Source organism: Oncorhynchus tshawytscha, linkage group LG06, assembly GCF_018296145.1.
Source record: "Oncorhynchus tshawytscha isolate Ot180627B linkage group LG06, Otsh_v2.0, whole genome shotgun sequence".
NCBI classification, from domain to species: domain Eukaryota; kingdom Metazoa; phylum Chordata; class Actinopteri; order Salmoniformes; family Salmonidae; genus Oncorhynchus; species Oncorhynchus tshawytscha.
The window spans coordinates 43948472-43967067 of NC_056434.1; the positions used below are offsets into that span (position 1 = coordinate 43948472).

Sequence of the window (18596 nt, forward strand, 5' to 3'; positions counted from 1 at the left end):
AGAACAACTTTATCTGGTGATATACACCACTGTAACCACATGCCTATATATCTCTATCAAAATCGTCAGTGACTTGGTTCAAATATGCTACAGATAATAAAATCATATAAATACGAGTAGTTGATTATATGCTATCACGATTGTCTATTTGGCAATGTGATATGTAACACTCTTTCTTACACCATGCAAACCTGACAAAATGACAGTGAAAAGTCCGATGTTAGTGTTTTGAGATGAGTCGTAGGCACGGAAATAGCCTAGAGTTGAAGTGTTTCGGTACAAACCTCCAGCATCCAAGTCGCAACCATCCTCCTCATAAATGGCTGAATATCTTTCTGAACGCACTTGAAATAAGAACATTGTGGAAGAAAACGTTCTTCAATGGTCAACAGGCTTTGTAATACCCTGTCATCACACAGAAGATTCGGATCAAGACTAGCTCTGACGATGGTGTCCACTTCGAGGCAAAGCAGCTCCATGGTCGTTTCAGTTTTGAAAAAGTTGGGTTATTCTTGTGAAAATACTATAGCAATATTACTAGATGCAAATAAACTGGAAAGAAAGTATTTTGGAGGCATAAAGTGAGACTGCAGGGCTCCCAAGAGTTGTCCTGCCTCTCCTTGCGAACTTTTTCCTCTCCCCCACAGTTCACTTCTACTTTCTTCTGGCTGGATACGTTTGAAGCCTGCCTTTACTGACCATGACGCAAGCCGCAAATCTCATTATGTAGAGCAGTTGCCCAGACGCAACATGCTCTCATCAAACATTTGTTACTCTTTTCTCTAGGCTACACTTTTACTTTACAACTATATACTTTATATTTATTTATTTTATCATGATAAAAATCTATATGACCACAAACAAAACCCCACCCCCACCCATGTGTCAAATGTACAAATAGAGACAATTCAATTGGATAAAAGTCTATATTTATATCAATTGATTAATTATACGATTTTCATGTATGCATAAATAAATCCAGCAAGTGCTTGAGTTAAAACTCGTCAGGGGAACAGTTTCTCTGCATTCATAGGGGATGTTGCATGTAGGCTATGCATGTAGGAATAGTAATAGTTCCAATTGTACAACTTTATAAACATGCATTAGGATAATCTTATTTCTCTATTTCAGTTTATTAAAAGCAAAACTACTCCTTGTTCATTTGCTTTCTCTTTTATCTGATGAACTTAATGAACTTATAGTCGCCCCCTCCCTCCCTCCCTCGCAGACGTACACACGCCCGCGCAGACTCGCCGACAAACACACGCGCACACACACACACGCACACGCACACACACACACAGGTATACCATATACAGTATATTTTATATAGCAGCAGAAGCCGTACGCATGTGGTTGAATGAGATAGCGTTCTAGGAAATGTATTGCAGCATAGAAAAGTTGTTGCGACAAACTTATTTTATAGATAACACCACGATGACAGCCTATGCTCTGTATTGGACAACAGTATGTATTAATATATACATATAATACCTATTTTTGAGGTTGTGATCATAACACTCATATGCAGAAAGTGATACATATAGGACCCATGTCAGAATTAATTATAGGCAACCATAATCTTGCCGTGATAGAGATCAGTTAAATAGGTCTATGTAATCTTGGAGGAGCACTAAGCAGATCTGATATAGTTTGTCAAAAAAAAAGCTTAAGCTTGTCTCTAATAATAAACTACCCCCAAAGATGAGTCAACTAGACTATCCTGCATTGATTGTGTTTCAAATGCAGAGGGGACAGTCTCCCGGTGCGATCAAAGTTGTTCAATTCCATTCGAGTGGGTCTCTCTATCGGTCTGAATGGCAACACTTTTGTTCTTCTACTTGTAAGAGAACTAGGAAATGATTCTTTAGAGCATTTTTTGTCTCGAGATTGTTTCCTCCCCTTGTCACAATTTGCATATAGCCAATAGGTATTCTGCGTGCGACCGAGGCTTGCTGATTGTTACTGGGCAGACTTTTATTGCATAGGCTACCTTCGGAGCACCAGGGCTGTCCAACTCCTGCAATGACCATTTATCAATTCACACGATTAGCGGATGTTATTGTACCCCTAGGATAGAGTGACATCGTAAAATGATATCCAACTATCAAGCAACAAAAACATTGGAAAGCAACACATTCCATATGGATGAAACCTCCACCTCACACACGTTTTAAAGTTGAAACTAAAAAACTATTTGACTTGGAAAAGTATAAAGCAGTTCTATAAGCTACTACATTATTGATCAAAATTGCTATAACTTGTTTACGACGCAAAAATGAGAGACATATAGCATCGGCTGCAAGTAGGCAACTGTTTCTTAATTAGTTCCACGATAAAATGTTACGTCACAGCAAAGGAGACCAGCTATACCAAACCACACACACCGAGAGAGGACAGGAGGCATATCTCGAGAGCCAGCTCCTGCAGAATATACACACTAGTAAAAGGACATTCTTCATGCAACGATGGCCTGCCGCAAATTCTTTAAACGTGCTCTTATCTCATTAAGTCCCCAAAACAAGAGCAAGAGCAAAATAAGAAAGGTTGATTGTCATCTCCCGACGTCTTGTGGGCGAGGGGTGGATGAGTCTGAAGGGGCAAGGTGAATACCATATACCCTCCATGTTAGGGAGATGAATCGATACTGCAGACGCACCTGCTTCAAACTTGTTCATGCTACGTGGGGATGGTTACAAGTTACAACCGGTTACAAAGTTGCATTAGTCTGGACCTTGTGTCATTTGAATGATCTTACAATATTTGCAGTTGCCACAAAAAGCTTGGGAACAGACATGATCAAAATAAGGACAAAACGCAACGAACAACACCTAACTGTATTATTGGTTGTCATGCAACAAACCTTCAAAACACCCAACTGTTCTTTAATTGGTTCCATGATAACCTTTTATGTTGTTGTTGTGACCATCAACAACAAGAAAAACTACTCTACATGAATGAGGCACTGAGTGATTAAAATCTTCCCTTTCTTTTGGAATGTTTTGAACTACAAAAATGACAACGTTTGAGTCAAAGACATACGGGACGTTTTCAATGAAGAATAGTTTAGGCGTTTAGCCTACCAGCCAACACATCCAGCAAATTGCTCGTTGTGTGGAAGCAGTGTGTAGGGGGTTCCCCCTGCTCCTCCAGTCCCTGACGCATCTCAACGAGTCACTCTGGTAAATTAATCTCCCCTCAGAGAAACAGAATAAGCAATCAAAATTCTACATCGTGCAAACCCATCCGCGCCATAATGACTGATCGTGAAGGTTCACATAGGATGCATAAAACTATGCAGAAGTAGAGTAAAATTGAGCCAACATGTCCACAATCATGTCCGATGGAAGTTTCCACCTCACCAGACCGGACAGATACTCTTTGATGGCCACGCGTCTCACCCAAATCCTCCGATCGCAAAGTGCATTTGATTTGTTATAATGCCCAATAAAATGCAAATTTCAACTTATTTCTCATATTTCCGCCTTTCATAACCGTGATTTATTCAAGGCGGCTCATGTTCTGAATGCCTGCATCTCATGACTTGCTCATGCACCTGTCACTGGCATCAGAAATGACTTTTTAATATCAATTACTTGGACAGCAGATGTCTAACAAAAGGTACAAATATATACAGCAAAATGAGCCCATTTCCTATATTCCAACAAAGACAAAAATTTTGCCGCAGCTTTATCGTTTTTGGAAGTATGAAAGAACCATGCTGTATTTTCGCGGAGTAATGACGTCATCACAGGCGCTGAGAGTCAAACGCAGAATTGGGCCGAGGCGCATGTTATTTCCCGGATGCATGCAATTAACATTATATCCAAATGGGGGACACACGCACACACATGGCAATGCAACGTTTGTTCTGAACTTTATTCGGAGTTAAAAAGGTTTAAAAAAAAATATCTCACCTCATAGTGTGACTGCAATGGTTTGTCTCACTCAACGTTCACTCAAAGGGGCATGATACAGCCCTACATAAAAGGTTTTGAAATAATGGGAAGATAATGCTAGCATTTGGGCTAGGCTAGGCTGCATACCAAAAGCACAAGTAGGTTGCTGACCAAAACAAGAATTAAGATGCTTTTAAACTCATTTTTATCAGGAAGGAACTTCATGAGTTTAAGGTTTCAATGCTCCACAAATGACAGCAGTAACCTAAACTATAGGTTGTGAGTCTCTGCCTCCTTTCAAACAAATTAGACTGAAAAAAGAGGATATTGAAATCAAAAGAAAAATGAACATTTTTAAGTTCACAATTCAGAAAATGAACATATTTGAAGTGAAAACCATGTAGAAGTTCTATACCATATGTTATCTTTTCAAATTCATAAAAAACATATAATTTTGCAGTTTATAACATATTTCTGACATTGTTAATCTTCCCTGTGAGCATGTTTACAGATAAATTATGCAGCAATGAAACAATCATAATGTGTTGATTGGGCTTTTACATGGAACTACATTTGAAACTACTACAAAATAATTATCAAAACAGGTTCAAAAATAGGTTCTAAAAAGAAGGCATTTCCACAATCTTACTAAACTAGGCTGTGTGAAAGTTGGCTGATTTATAGAGAATGTCAATTATGGCATGTGATAGAAGCACGATTTGAAAAACATGTGAAATGTGGGATGCCTAGAGATCATTCTAACACACCTGCAGCTATGTGCAACAGAGGCAAGCTGGAATTAGTGCAGTTCTGCCATGACAAATAACATCTTTCTAACCAGATAATTAACACAAATGAAAAAAAAAACACATTTAGTTTTTCACTTTTAATTAAACAATCACATACATGGAACACGTAACTAGATTTGTCTCCCATACCATATTAGAGGGCAAAAAGGCAGAAAGAGGCAAATCCACTCTGTAGGTTCTTGGTTTGAATGCCTTTATATCATTTCAGACTGTAGGTACAAATCATATATATTATGTTTGTCCTTTTATTATGCTTTATCTTTGAAACTATTTTTAAAAGACTGTGGAAATGTTATTGATAACCTTGTTAATAGTATTTAAAGAATCGGTTGGTTGAATAAATAAAAAAATTAAACCATTTAATTATTTATAACATAATATATGAATAAAGTTCACTAATTCATTTCCTAAATTAAGATATATACTAATGTTATTTATAGAAGTAGATTTTGTTCTCTTATTCCACACTTTTGGCCTGGTGTGAACATGTTTACTGTTTATGTTATAAAAACAGCACAAATGATTTGTGTTACATGTGACAACTGAAAAGCGGAGACAATATTCCCCAAAAATGGCCTAATAAATCTAACATATTGTTGACGTAAAAAAGATGACCCTAAATCAACCATGACAGGGTCAGAAATGCTGAATGACAAAAAACACGTGCATACACTGTTAATTCCAATTAATAGGAGGTTCAACCACTCTGCCCCACTCCATGTTTACATTTGTTCACTATTCAGTAACTGCCACACTGGCTGACTTGAAAAACAGTTAACAGCAAAATAATACACCAGTGAAACAAACACACCATTCAAATAGTTCAGTACAACGTTTTAACACTAGGAACTCCCCTGACATTGTCATCTCAAAAATATCATCTGTGCACTATAAAGCAGAACCTTATCAGGCAAGTTATTTTGTTTACACTTCCAAAGTAATGCAAACCATTTCCTGCATTAACCTGAGCTTGAACATCTGTTATAACTCCCAAGTCTCCTTAGCTTGTCGCATACAAGTAACAAAATATACTAAATTACTACTACCGTGTAGTAACAACCATGTAGTAACAACCATGTAGTAACAACCATGTAGTAACAACCATGTAGTAACACTGCGTGTTAGGTGGTCATGAGACATCACTTGCTACAAAATATGCTATCAATTATATTCACTACATGTTTTATTTCAAAACACCTTATGCATGCTTATCATTTTCTTATAACGCATTGGTCAAAGCTCACAACTGAGCTCATCCTCGGGTTGTTTTGTTGTGGTTAAACAACTGCAGATGTCTGAGTAAAGCAATAACAAAAGATCTATCCATACCATAATACCCGGCTGTATGCAATGCTCCAATGATCATTCATGTTATTGCTGATATCCACAAAGAAGTGCCAATACAACTGGGTGATAACAATGTCCTGTATCTCCTCTAATCGTAGAATACAGACAGAGTACAGTTGTTAGGCTACCTGGACAATAACAGACAAAATCAGAAAGCCAGGTAGCCATAACTCAGCTCGCATGACCACCCAACACTGCACATTTCGCTAAAAAAAATACACATATTCTACTTTTAACCTCACACACTAGATTAGGAACACATACATCCATGTTTGATTCAATCAAACCGATTCATTTGACTTGATTCTATTTTCGACTGCATTTCCCTAAGATGGAATGGCATAACGTCACAGCAAAGGAGACCTGCGTTTATATGTGAGAGCAATGGGGAGAGGATGGCAAGTTATTTCAAGCCATACAGATGGAGAGAGGACAGGAGGGATATCTAGAGAGCCAGCTCCTGCAGAATAAACACACCAGCCATAGGACTATTTAGTGGGAATAAGTACGTGCAATAATGGATTGATAAGCAAACGCTACAGACTACATTCTCAACCCCTTTCCATACTCTGGACGTCTTTCAGAAACCAAGCTACTCAGTTCGTGAGGGTTGTCCCTGGAAGCTCAAGCACCTGTGGGATGGTCTCAGAATCGTGTTTTATTCTCACCATTCTATTACTGACGTTACACTGCAACGTTGGCACCAATGACCAGGGCTGTAGACTCCCTCAGACATTCTTTATGCAAAGATGTCCTCCCGAAAATGATTTCTTATCTCATTATGTCCAAAAACAAGAGGGCAAGAGCAAAAGAACAACGTTTATTTGTCATCTCTCCACGCCTTGGGGCAAGGTGAATACCCTCCCTGTTAAAGAGATAAATCGATGCTGAAGACAGAGGTACACGCTGCAGACCTTCTCATATGCTATGTGGGGGTGGTTACAACCGGTTACAAAGTTGCATTAGTCTGGACCTTGTGTCAGAGTCGTGTGTATAGGTGGTAGGGAAGTCAGGCGCAGGAGAGTCAAACGGAGTGTTAAATGGAGTCTTTTAATGAATGTCCACGTAACATGCTCCATAACACTAATAAGAACAGAATATAAACAAACATGGGTACGAGGACCCGTCGTGCACCTATACAACAAACACAACACTGACAATAAACCATCTCTGACAAAGACATGATGGGAAACAAAGGTTTAAATACACAACAGGTAATGAATGGGATTGAAAACAGGTGTGTGGGAAGACAAGACAAAACCAATGGAAAATGAATCAATGATGGCTAGAAGACCGGTGACATCGACCGCCGAGCACTGCCCGAACAAGGAGAGGCAACAACTTCGGCAGGGGTTGTGACACCTTGTAACATATGACTGATATTACAATATTAGCAGGTGCCCCAAAAAGCTTTGGAAAAGACACAATCAAGATACGAACAAAGAGAAAAAAAACAACAACGTGCAACTGTAGGCCTATTCTTGGTTGTCATACAACAAATCTTCAACATTTTCTTGCTTTGAAAACGGAAGGGAAGAAACGAGGCTGTCGTTTCAGTCAAAGAAACAGCTCTTGAAAAGTTTAGAAAACACAAGTTAAAACATCATTAATAACTCAAAGCAAACTTTTTACATTCAGCCAGAATCTATCAAAGGGGTTGCTGACAGCGCGTTGAGGGACATATGGGTGTCTACACAGAGAGAACATAGTTGGTGTTGATCTACCTGCATGGGACAGACAATAAGGATGTCTGTACGGCACCAGCCAGCCAAACCCTCCCTCCGACAACAGAGAAGAGCCAGTCTGCTATTCATTTACCTTTCTTTACCCCCCTTCTACCCTCCTCTCTCACATGCTTGACCCTACCTTTTGAACTCCACCAACAACCTTTCAATGACTCATCAAAACTGGGGAGAGGAGAAGAGAGGAAGATCTGGGGTACAGTTTGACAAGGACAGTAAATATTCCCTTGGCCGTCCAGAGGATACTTAGTATAGGTTTTCCTTTCTTTCTCACACTTGTAGAAGAACACAACAGCACATTTTTGAGTGGAGAGGCTCATCTGCTGCTTTGTCTTCACCCCCTGCTTCCCTAGGATTTTCCCATGTTCATATCGGTAGCCCTTGAGTTTGTCACTCATGCAACAGCTGCTTACTGATACTATACCAGAGCCCAAGCTTTTCCCTCCCTTCCTTTGCAACCCACACATAAGAACGAAGGCATTGTTGCTCCGAGGGGCCTTGAAAGAGAATGCAAGGACTCTCTGAGGGCAGGTTGTGTCCCTCACGGTGTAATTCTGCACAAGGCGGCCCTCCTGATTCCTGGCAATTTGGAATGTTGGTCCAGAGGGAGTAAAAACATCCTGAAGACGTTCAGCTCCATGTACAAACCAAATGTGCATCATCCCAAACATTTATTGTAATGCAGTATTGTCCAATGGGTAGTGTTCATTAGACACCAATTGGAAGAAAACAGACTCAAAAAGGGAGCGACTACCTGGACCTGTCCAATAAGAAAAACACATTTTCCTTGTCTGTTGCAAAACTTTTAAAACATTTTCTGTTCTGTGCCCTAATGAACTGATTGTCATGTTGGCTACTTCACAAGGAATACTTACCCTTTATTGTCTGAGTGAAAACTTTGTATGGCCTTCAAACTTCATACTTCGATGTGTCCTCAATATGTTCCCTCAGACAGATGTCAGTTTGAGACAGACAGAACGAGAGATTGAGAGACAGATGGAATGACTGGCAGCCAATCCCCTGGGTGGTAATGCCATTTTGTGTCTCTAAAGACCAATACATATATTGAACTATGTGAATTGAAGTCAATGATTCATAAACACGTCAACTGTAATTATGATCATACAGCATACAGTAGAGAGAGATATTTGCATTCAAGTTGAGAGACACCCAGTTTTGACACTTGCTGCAAATTGCCCAGAAAGAAAGAGAAGTGTTGTCTCTGAGTGAGGCATTCATGCGAATCATGTTTAATGTATGATTCATGCACCCCTCCCTGTTGGGAACAAAGAAAAACGCTGCCTATTGACATTATATTTGTCAAACGGACAAAAAGCATTGCAAACATGAAAAGTTTAACTATGTGTTCTCCACAAGTTGAGAAGGTGGGAATAAGGTAGCAGTCCTGTCTCACAGAAACCTTTCTGACTGCAGCTGTGTTTAAGAGGCTCTCCTATTGACTTTGAAACAGATAGTCTTGGGGTTTCAAGGGTTGATGGGCTCATTGTCATCAACTCATTGTTGATTCCCAATGCCAACACCTGCACACACACACACACACACACACACACACACACACACACACACGCAGGCACGCACGCACGCAGGCACGCACGCACACACACACACACACACACACACACAGTGGGTAAGGGCACCATCTTCATGCAGTGTGTGTGGTTAGGTTAGGGCCCCGGAGGTCTCCAGCAGAAACAGATGGTACATGAGAGCAGGACCTGGGTATAGTAGAGAATAACTAGATTACTTAAACAATTATACCCCTCTCATTTTCCACCCATACCCATCAGGTGTTGACTCATCTGGTATATCTAATAATAACACGGAACAGTCTGGAAAGATTACAAAAGAACCATAACACACGTGCTGCTGGTTGAATACAGACACTGGCACAGATGTAGACATAAATGATGAGGCACACTCACGTTCACGCAAACGTTCACACGCGCACACACTTTAATATACATAACAAAAACTATTCATAAGAACAATAAGAACACACTTTCTTATCTTCATTGTATCTGATAAAGACAAACGACAGCCCCGCCTGCCCGGCCTCCCTCCCAAAACTCTGGACCTCTGCAATGACAAATCCAACCCCTTTCATCCATTATTACAGTACCACCCATGAATGCACTACACACGTACCACACTTGGACAGGCTGCAATAATCTGATCCTTTTGGGAACTGGAGTGTCAGAAGATCATTTTATAGTCCGTGTCTTTCAAGTCGTTCCTTTGCCCCGCTGGTGGCGTCAGCCCTGGGTGCTGCAGGGATGCTGTGTGTGTTTAATGGCAACATGTGTCACTCCTTATCTCGTTCTTCGAGTGGCACAAAGGTAAAGGGAAGCTTAACAGCCTGGGAAAATGTTGAACACTGTGAAATTACCTTGATCCAAAGATTCCTGCCACATACCAGCCCAATGAACCCATAACAGCACAGGCACTAACTCAGTCAGCGTGGCCCTGCAAGGAACAGCTGAGATGAGGGGGAGATAATGAAATAATTAAAGTAAAGAGGTCCCTCCAGTAATAGCCAGCAACAGATCAGAATTCCATTATCTAATGTACAACCAATAATATAAACCTACATCCCAAAATATAGACTTACATCCCAAGCTATACAGTGCATTCAGAGAGCATTCAAACCACTTGACTTTTTCCACATTTTGTTACATTACAGCCTTATTCTAAAATTGATTAAATACATTTTTCTTCCTCACCAATCAACACACAATGCCACATAATGACAAAGTGAAAACATGTTTTTAGAAATTTTAGCAGAAGTACCTTATTTACATAAGTATTTAGACCCTTTGCTATGAGACTCGAAATTGAGCTCAGGTGCATCCTGTTTCCATTGATCATCCTTGAGATGTTTCTACAACATGATTGGAGTCCACCTGTAGTACATTCAATTGATTGGACATGATTTGGAAAGGCACACACCTGTCTATAAGTTGACAGTGCATGTCAGAGCAAAACCAAGCCATGAGGTCGAAATAATTGTCCTTAGAGCTCCAAGACAGGATTGTGTTGAGGCACAGATCTGGAGAAGGGTACCAAAACATTTCTGCAGTATTGAAGATCCCCAAGAACACAGTGGCCTCCATCATTCTTAAATGGAAGAAGTTTGGAACCACCAAGACTTCCTAGAGCTGGCTGCCCGGCCAAACTGAGAAATCGTGGGAGAAGAGCCTTGGTCGGGAGGTGACCAAGAACCCGATGGTCTCTCTGACAGAGCTCCAGAGTTCCTCTGTGGAGATGGGAGAACCTTCCAGAAGGACAAACATCTCTGCAGCACTCCACCAATCAGGCCTTTAGGGTAGAGTGGCCAGACGGAAGCCACTCCTCAGTAAAAGGCACATGACAGCCGGCTTAGAGTTTGCCAAAAGACACCTAAAGGACTCTCAGACCATGAGAAACAAGGTTCTCTGGTCTGATGAAACCAAGATTGAACTCTTTGGCCTGAATGCCAAACGTCACATCTGGAGGAAACCTGACACCATCCCTACGGTGAATTGTGATATCATTATGGGGTATTGTGTATAGATTGATGAGGGGAAAAAAATAACGGAATCCATTTTAGAATAAAGCTGTAATGTAACAAAATGTGGAAAAAGTGAAGGGGTCTAAATACTTTCTGAACGTAGAGTAGATCTACATCCCACAATGAAGTTGTATCTTATAGGTCGCCATCCAATGATAAAGGGCTATTTATCTACTATCTACAAATAAAGTGGCAAGCGCCTCCGCAAAGTGACTGAATTGATTGGTTCGTGGCGTCCATCCAGAAAATGTCCTGCCCCCCGCCAGGCCCATGACTGTGTTTGGGTTTATTTCCAAGAGAGGACAGGTCGTTATGGCTGGAATTCTGTTGTGTGAACGATGAAGAAAGCATTCGGGGTGTGTACGACTGCTGCCGGTACCTCAGTCACAACAGCAAGGGGCTAACAACAATAGAGGAGCAGCGTGGAGAGTCAAACACCCCTCCCTGCTGAATGCATTTCCTCTCCGCCATCGTACTGTCTTCTTAGCTTCCTAAGACGCCATTTTGATAAGAACATCTTTAACCCTCACTTAAAACTGCTGTGTCCGTGTCTGTTTCAGTTTAGTTTTCCCACTTTATAAACACAAAGTCTTCAATGATTCAATGTATGTTACGCTTTTATCTTATGTATGAGAATGTGGTTCTATTCAATAGATTTTTTTATTATTAAGACAATTCTCTCCACCAAAGGAAAAGTGTAAATGAACAAATGCCTTGGAATTCAATGACTCCCACAATAAATGTACCTCTACATTTCTTGCCGCGCTCTATAAAAAACATCAAACATTGATCACATTAAGTTTGTGTCTATGATTGCAGTTGCACCTGTTCTACCTCTTAACCTCAGCCAACATGTTCTGCATCTCAATGTCTTCATGAGGCACATGTGTTTTTACCGGTTTGAGACAACTTCTAAAGATGCTTCATGAATTAGTGAGTCCTATTCCTCATACTCAACAAATTATGAATGAAAAGCTTACACACACACACACACACAGGCTACTTCAATGTCCCATTATCACCCTGCGAGTTGGGCCTGAATGATTTTCGTGGCCCAGAGGGATTTGTTGTCTTTGGTCCCATGCCAAGTCTCAGTAGATATTTATCAAAGGATACCTACAAGTAACTGCCAAAATAAAGGAAACACCAACATATAGTGTCTTAATAGGGTGTTCGAGCCACCACGAGTCAGAACAGCTTCAATACACCTTGGCATAGATTGTACAAGTGTCTGGAACTCTATTGGAGGGATGCAAGACCATTCATCCACAAGAAGATTCCGTCATTTGGTGCTTTGATGGTGGTGGTGGAAAACGCAGCTCCAGAATCTCCCATAAGTGATCAATTGGGTTGAGATCTGATGACAGACGTCCATGGCATATGGTTTACATCGTTTTCATGCTCATCAAACCATTCAGTGTCCTCTCGTGCCCTTTGGATGGGGGCATTGTCATCTTATGGGGGCATAGCCATGCTAGCCAAAATAATGGCCTGCCCAGCATTTCTATACATGACCCTAAGCATGATGTGATGTTAATTGCTTAATTCAATCAGGAACCACACCTGTGTGGATGCACCTGCTATCAATATACTTTGTATCCCTCATTTACTCAAGTGTTTCCATTATTTTGGTAGTTACCTGTACATTCACAGGGAAACATTTATTTTTTCTCCCCCTATTTTTCCTGGGAAAATTCACTTTGCACTGCTTCATCAAGATACAATAGAACCAGGCCTCTATGGTGGCGCAGCAGTCTAAGGCACTGCATCGCAGTGCTAGCTGCGTTACTACAGATCCTGGTTCGATACCGGGCTATGTCGCAGCCGGCCGTGACCAGGAGACCAATGAGGCGACGCACAATTATCCCAGCATCGTCCCAGTTAGGGGAGGGTTTGACAGGCCGGGATGTCCTTGTCCCATCGCGCTCTCGCGACAATAGTGGCGGGCCGAGCACATGCACGCTGACACGTTCGCCAGGTGTACGGTGTTTTCTCCGACACATTGGTGCAGCTGGCTTCTGTGTTAAGCATACATTGAGTCAAGAAGCAGTGCGGCTTGGCGGGGTTGTGTTTATGGAGGATGCACGGCTCTCGAACTTCGCCTCTTCCGAGCCCGTACGGGAGTTGCAGCGATGGGACAAGATTGTAACTACCAATTGGATATGACAAAATTGGGAATAAAAATAAAGATACAATAGAATTTTCAAACTCAACTCTGGACCTCAAAGCCAGTTCCACTGCATTTGTTCATCGTTACCATTTAATCAGGAACTGATTTAGACATGGGACACCAGGTGTGTGCAATTAATTATCAGCTAGAACAGAAAACCAGCAGGCCCCGGACCTCATATGGTGTTGAATACCCCTGCTATAGAACATGGAGGCAGTGTAGGTAGGGGTGGATGGGCTCTCCTCACATCTGCCATAGCTTCACCGGACAACTGTCTCAGCATGACAAAAAGGCATTGAGCCCAGCTCGCAGGCTGGTTTTCACAAAGAGCCCAACAGAGCGTGTGCTATGGCATGTTGATAATGCCGAGCTCAAGCAGCCATGCAACAATTCCAGGGACAGAGTTCATCACGGTGCAGTATCAGTATCTCACACAAGACCAGGCATCAGAACCGCTGCCAATGTCAAAAAGGTTTTAAACGCAATACAATCTCTCAAGTAAAAAGCTACAGTAATGAACTTCAACAAAAACATAGATTTTACCTGGAGAACAGACAAGGCACTAAAGGAGAATTGTAGAGATGACAGTTTACTGAATCAGATTTGTGAATGGGGGCTGATATGATCTCCTGCATGGCTCTGCTGGAAAACGACTCCGGTGTCATTGGGTCTGTGTTAATTGAGTTGGTAACCTGTCAAGTACCATCTGGATGCTTAACCATTTCTTCCCTCACCTTGTAAAAAAAACAGTAATGACATTTACCCTTTACCAGAAATGGGCCAAATTGGTTTGATTGGCCCACTGTGATGACTCTATTCATGGACAGGACGGAGATCAAAAGCCTGGGTCTTGAGGGCTGAGGGACAGGGACAAGCGGAATGATAACTGGTTCTGGGCAGCGTCCCATAATAACACTGAGAATGAGGTGAGGAGGGTGAAACTGTAGGTGACTCTGACTCCACCTAGCTCCTCCTGCCTTGCTCCTCCGCCTGTCTACATGTACTGAGGAGGCCTCCTTTCATGATCCATTACCTCTGGAATTCCAGCAGTGGAACAAGGGAGCAGGGTCACCTTTCAATCACTGGGCCACTGTAATCCCGTTAGCGCATACATAATTTCAATTACTGACAGGAGTGTGACCCTTGCCTTCCACAGGACTAATATAATACATGTGTTTCCTCAAAGACAGAGGGACACGTTGTTTTGGGGAACGGGGGACGGGGGGGGGACACACAGAGGAGAGATCTACCAAGCTGTGTCATGCCGTGGCTATGAAAAGGGAGGCTGGCGCTCTGGCTGATTCAGCCTGTGAACCAAACAGCTGTTTTTAGCCTATATGAAGAGCCAGCAGTACTAAGTGTAAACAGTTCCCAGGGCTTGTGCGAGAGAGGGAGAGAGAGAGGGAGAGAGAGAGGGAGAGGGAGAGGGCTTGGATGACTTACAGGCCCTCCTGGCTGCTTGTCTGTCTGTCGGGGCGGAGCTGCTGCTGAGGGGCCTCTGGAATCTTGCCCTCACACCGGCTCCAGGGTCAGCAGAGTGGGGAGAAAACGCCAGCATCGCGCTCTCTCTGTTGTAAATCAATCTCTCTCCCCCTCCCTCCCTCTCTCCCTCCCTCCGGTAGGGTAATCCTCAGCTGTATGTCTACCTCTCGCTATTTAAATCTCTCTCTCTATAATTCTATCCATTTCTATTTGTTCTTAGCAGGCTAGGTTATATGCTTGGTTATAGGCCTGTCTGTCATTATTACGGGGCAATTTGTGTTCATGCTAGCGTCCCATTCATCATAGAGAAAGGCTTGGGCTGGGTCCCAGGGTCTTAAATGCCTGAGCCCTCACAGGTTCACCATGGTGGCATCCTGTTCTCTCACAGTAGGTCAGAGGTCAGAGCCCTAGACCTCCTGATTGATCACTAGCCCTCTTTTCCCTCTCCCCTCTCTGGCATCCTCTTTCCCGTCTCAAGCCTCCCCTTTTTAAGATTCTCTCCTCCTTCATCTCTTCTCCCCCATCTCCTCTCCTCTTCACTCCCCTTTCCAAGATCCCCTCAACCATGGCCGGCCATGAGCAGCTAGGGGGCCCCAAACCTTTTTTTTGGAACTCAGTAGGGGTCTCTACTTATTGTTAAAGGGATACTTCGGGATTTTGGCCCTTTATCTACTTCCCCAGCGTCAGATGGACTTGTGGATACCATTTGTATGTCTCTGTGTCCAGTATGTAACACTTCCTTTGGCCATCTTTCCTTCCAGTTCTCTGCTGCCAATGACTGGAACGAATTGCAAAAATCACTGAAGTTGGAGTCTTATATCTCCCTCTCTAACTTTAAGCATCAGCTGTCAGAGCAGCTTACCGATCACTGTACCTGTACACAGCCAATCTGTAAATAGCACACCCAACTACCTCATCCCCATATTGTTATTTATCCTCTTGCTCTTTTGCACCCTAGTGGTTAGAGTGTTGGACTAGTAACCGAATGGTTGCAAGTTCAAATCCCCGAGCTGACAAGGTACAAATCTGTCGTTCTGCCCCTGAACAGGCAGTTAACCCACTGTTCCTAGGCCGTCATTGAAAATAAGAATGTGTTCTGACTTGCCTAGTTAAATAAAGGTTAATTATTATTTTATTTTTTTCATCTCTACTTGCACATCATCATCTGCACATCTATCACTCCAGTGTTAATGGTAAATTGTAATTATTTTGCCTCTATGGTCTATTTATTGCCTACCTCCCTACTCTTCTACATTTGCACACACTGTACATAGATTTTTCTATTGTGTTATTGACTGTACGTTTGTTTATGTGTAACTCTGTAGTTGTTTTGCTTTATCTTGACCAGGTCACAGTTGTAAATGAGGACTTGCTCTCAACTGGCCTACCTGGTTAAATAAAGGTGAAATTACGTTAGTTAGCAATTGTGCTAGCGCTAGTTAGCAACTTCCTTCAATCTGCACGCAGAGACATACAAATGGTATCCACTAGTTCATCTGACTCTGGGGAAGTAAATAAAGGGCCTCATTGCCAAAGTCCTGAAGTATCCCTTTAAGAGTTAGTAATGTCAGTTACTGACAGTCATCCAATTAGCCCATGTCAGTTATTTTTTTTAAATTGGTAAGTTAGTTTAGCCAGCTATCTACAGCTTGTAGTAATCATAGCCGAATTACTGACCAGGCACGCAGGGCATGTGCCGAGGGGCCCTGACCTTGAGGGGGCCCCCATTGATTTTTCCCCTCGCACTAAGATATCATTTGAACATGGCAAAATATGTAGAATTGCAGGAAATATGCTTTAAAATGACAACATTTTATCTATGCCCCATGGCAAAATGCATAGAATTGCAGGGAATTAACTTTATAGCATAGTTTTTTTCTCTCTGCCGTCAAGAGGGGGACCACTAGAATGTTTTACTTGCGAGGTGTGGGTCCCCAAAATAAATATTGTTTAGGGCCAAGAAAAGCTAGAACCGGCACTGCACTCATCTCTCCTCCTCAGTCCCTGCTCCCATCTCCTCATTTCCACACAGGAAGCCTGGCTTCCATTGTCCTGATAGGTGAGAAGGGAACAGATTAGGAGTCAGACAAGTAGAACGGGGCTGGTCCATAGACTAACTCAGACCTCTCTACTCTCTACCAATAATGCTTTAAGTAGGAGACCGTTTTGAAACATTTTTGCCACGCCCTGTGTACCCCCACAACCCCCGTCTCCATCCCACATCACATCAATGGCCGACAGACAAACACGATTTATGGATTTCATTTTAGCCAATATTTTCGTAAGCCCTACCAACCTAAAGCTTAAGAATTCAGTATCTGAATGAATTCTTGTTGTCCTAAAGATTCCTCTGCTGCAGGCGAGGCGAGTGTGGAAGCAGGCAGGCAGGAGGAACGAAGGCATGTGGAGCATGCAGGTCCTCCTATCTGCCAGCTCCTAATTATGCCCAATTACACCTTGAACACAAGTGGGCTGCTGTGGACGTTTCTCAGGGTGTGAGGTCAAGCATTTCCTGTGTCTGTGAATGGCCCACGTCGGGGGAATTGTCTTGCCGGCGAGGCTCCCTCCCTCTCCCCATCCCTCCCCCTTTTCCACCACCAAACTTCCACCATTCATTCCAGAGGCAGATAGGGTTTTTAACCCTTTGGACACTCTCCCTGGAATTCTGTCCCTGGCTGCGACACCAACAAAAACAAACATGCAACACATACGAAAGCATGTTGACATGTATTAAATTGTTCACATATGACTTAATAGATTAAAGTATTGGGGTTGGAATCAATTCTTTTTTTTTTACTGTATTCTATTGTATCCCATCCAAGAATCTTATTTGAACAACAGCCTAACTATTCAAACAAGGTGGTTCTGCCTGTGTCCTGTTTGTTAGGGATGCTCCTTTCTGTCTGCCAAGGAGACATGTTTTTTCCTTTATACACATGACTTCCTCTTTACATCCAACACTCATCATAGCACACCTTGAGCTGGATCTAGAGCTGGATCTAAATCCTCTATTTGTTAATTGAAGATGTCATCTCCAGGTCTTGTGAGAGCAATGTGATTCACTACTTATCCCAGCATAGAATCACCCCTAGTCGGATGAACCAGACAGCAGCCTCAGTCACGATGGTAGTGTACCAACAGGTTTGGTTCCCACACCCAGTAGGAAAAATAAAATACTTCATAATCATTGCCTATCAAAACACGTAACACTGGCTGAACTGAAAGTGTGCATTCCATGGGAAATCCATAGCGAGCAAGTACATGCTCGCTCCTCCGCACTGACATTTCAGAGACACAAGGGAGAGATTAGCTGCACATATGGGAGGGTCAGAAAGCAGGATGAAAGACGGTCTGGGGAGATGGGGGTTAGGCCCCTTTTAAGAGCTGAATAGATGGCCATCTTAAATGAGCTAATTTAAGTGAAGCGAGTATTTTAGTAAAAATATCATCTGCTGTGGAGGCACTTGCATGATGCAGTTTTGCTGGACTCCCGCATGGTCGAAGTTTGGGCCCACCCCTTCCCCCTCTCCCCCGCCCTGAAATATTTGAATGCATCAACTAAATAGCCACTCACAAAGA

At 42.4% G+C, this 18596-nt stretch overlaps 1 protein-coding gene across 2 annotated transcripts in view; it reads right to left on the reverse strand.

Moving 5' to 3' along the window:
- The window catches only part of LOC112252585 (G1/S-specific cyclin-D2), a 203656-nt gene that overhangs the window by 26424 nt on the left and 158636 nt on the right, over nucleotides 1-18596 (reverse strand). The window contains exon 1 of one of the 2 annotated variants that reach the window (XM_024423927.2): nucleotides 285-680. The exons of the other annotated variant lie outside the window; for it this stretch is intronic. Coding sequence (XP_024279695.1) covers nucleotides 285-479 — 195 coding nt within the window. The 5' untranslated portion in view covers nucleotides 480-680. Of the gene's footprint in view, nucleotides 1-284; nucleotides 681-18596 lie in introns of those variants that run through there. 2 annotated transcript variants of the gene reach the window in all.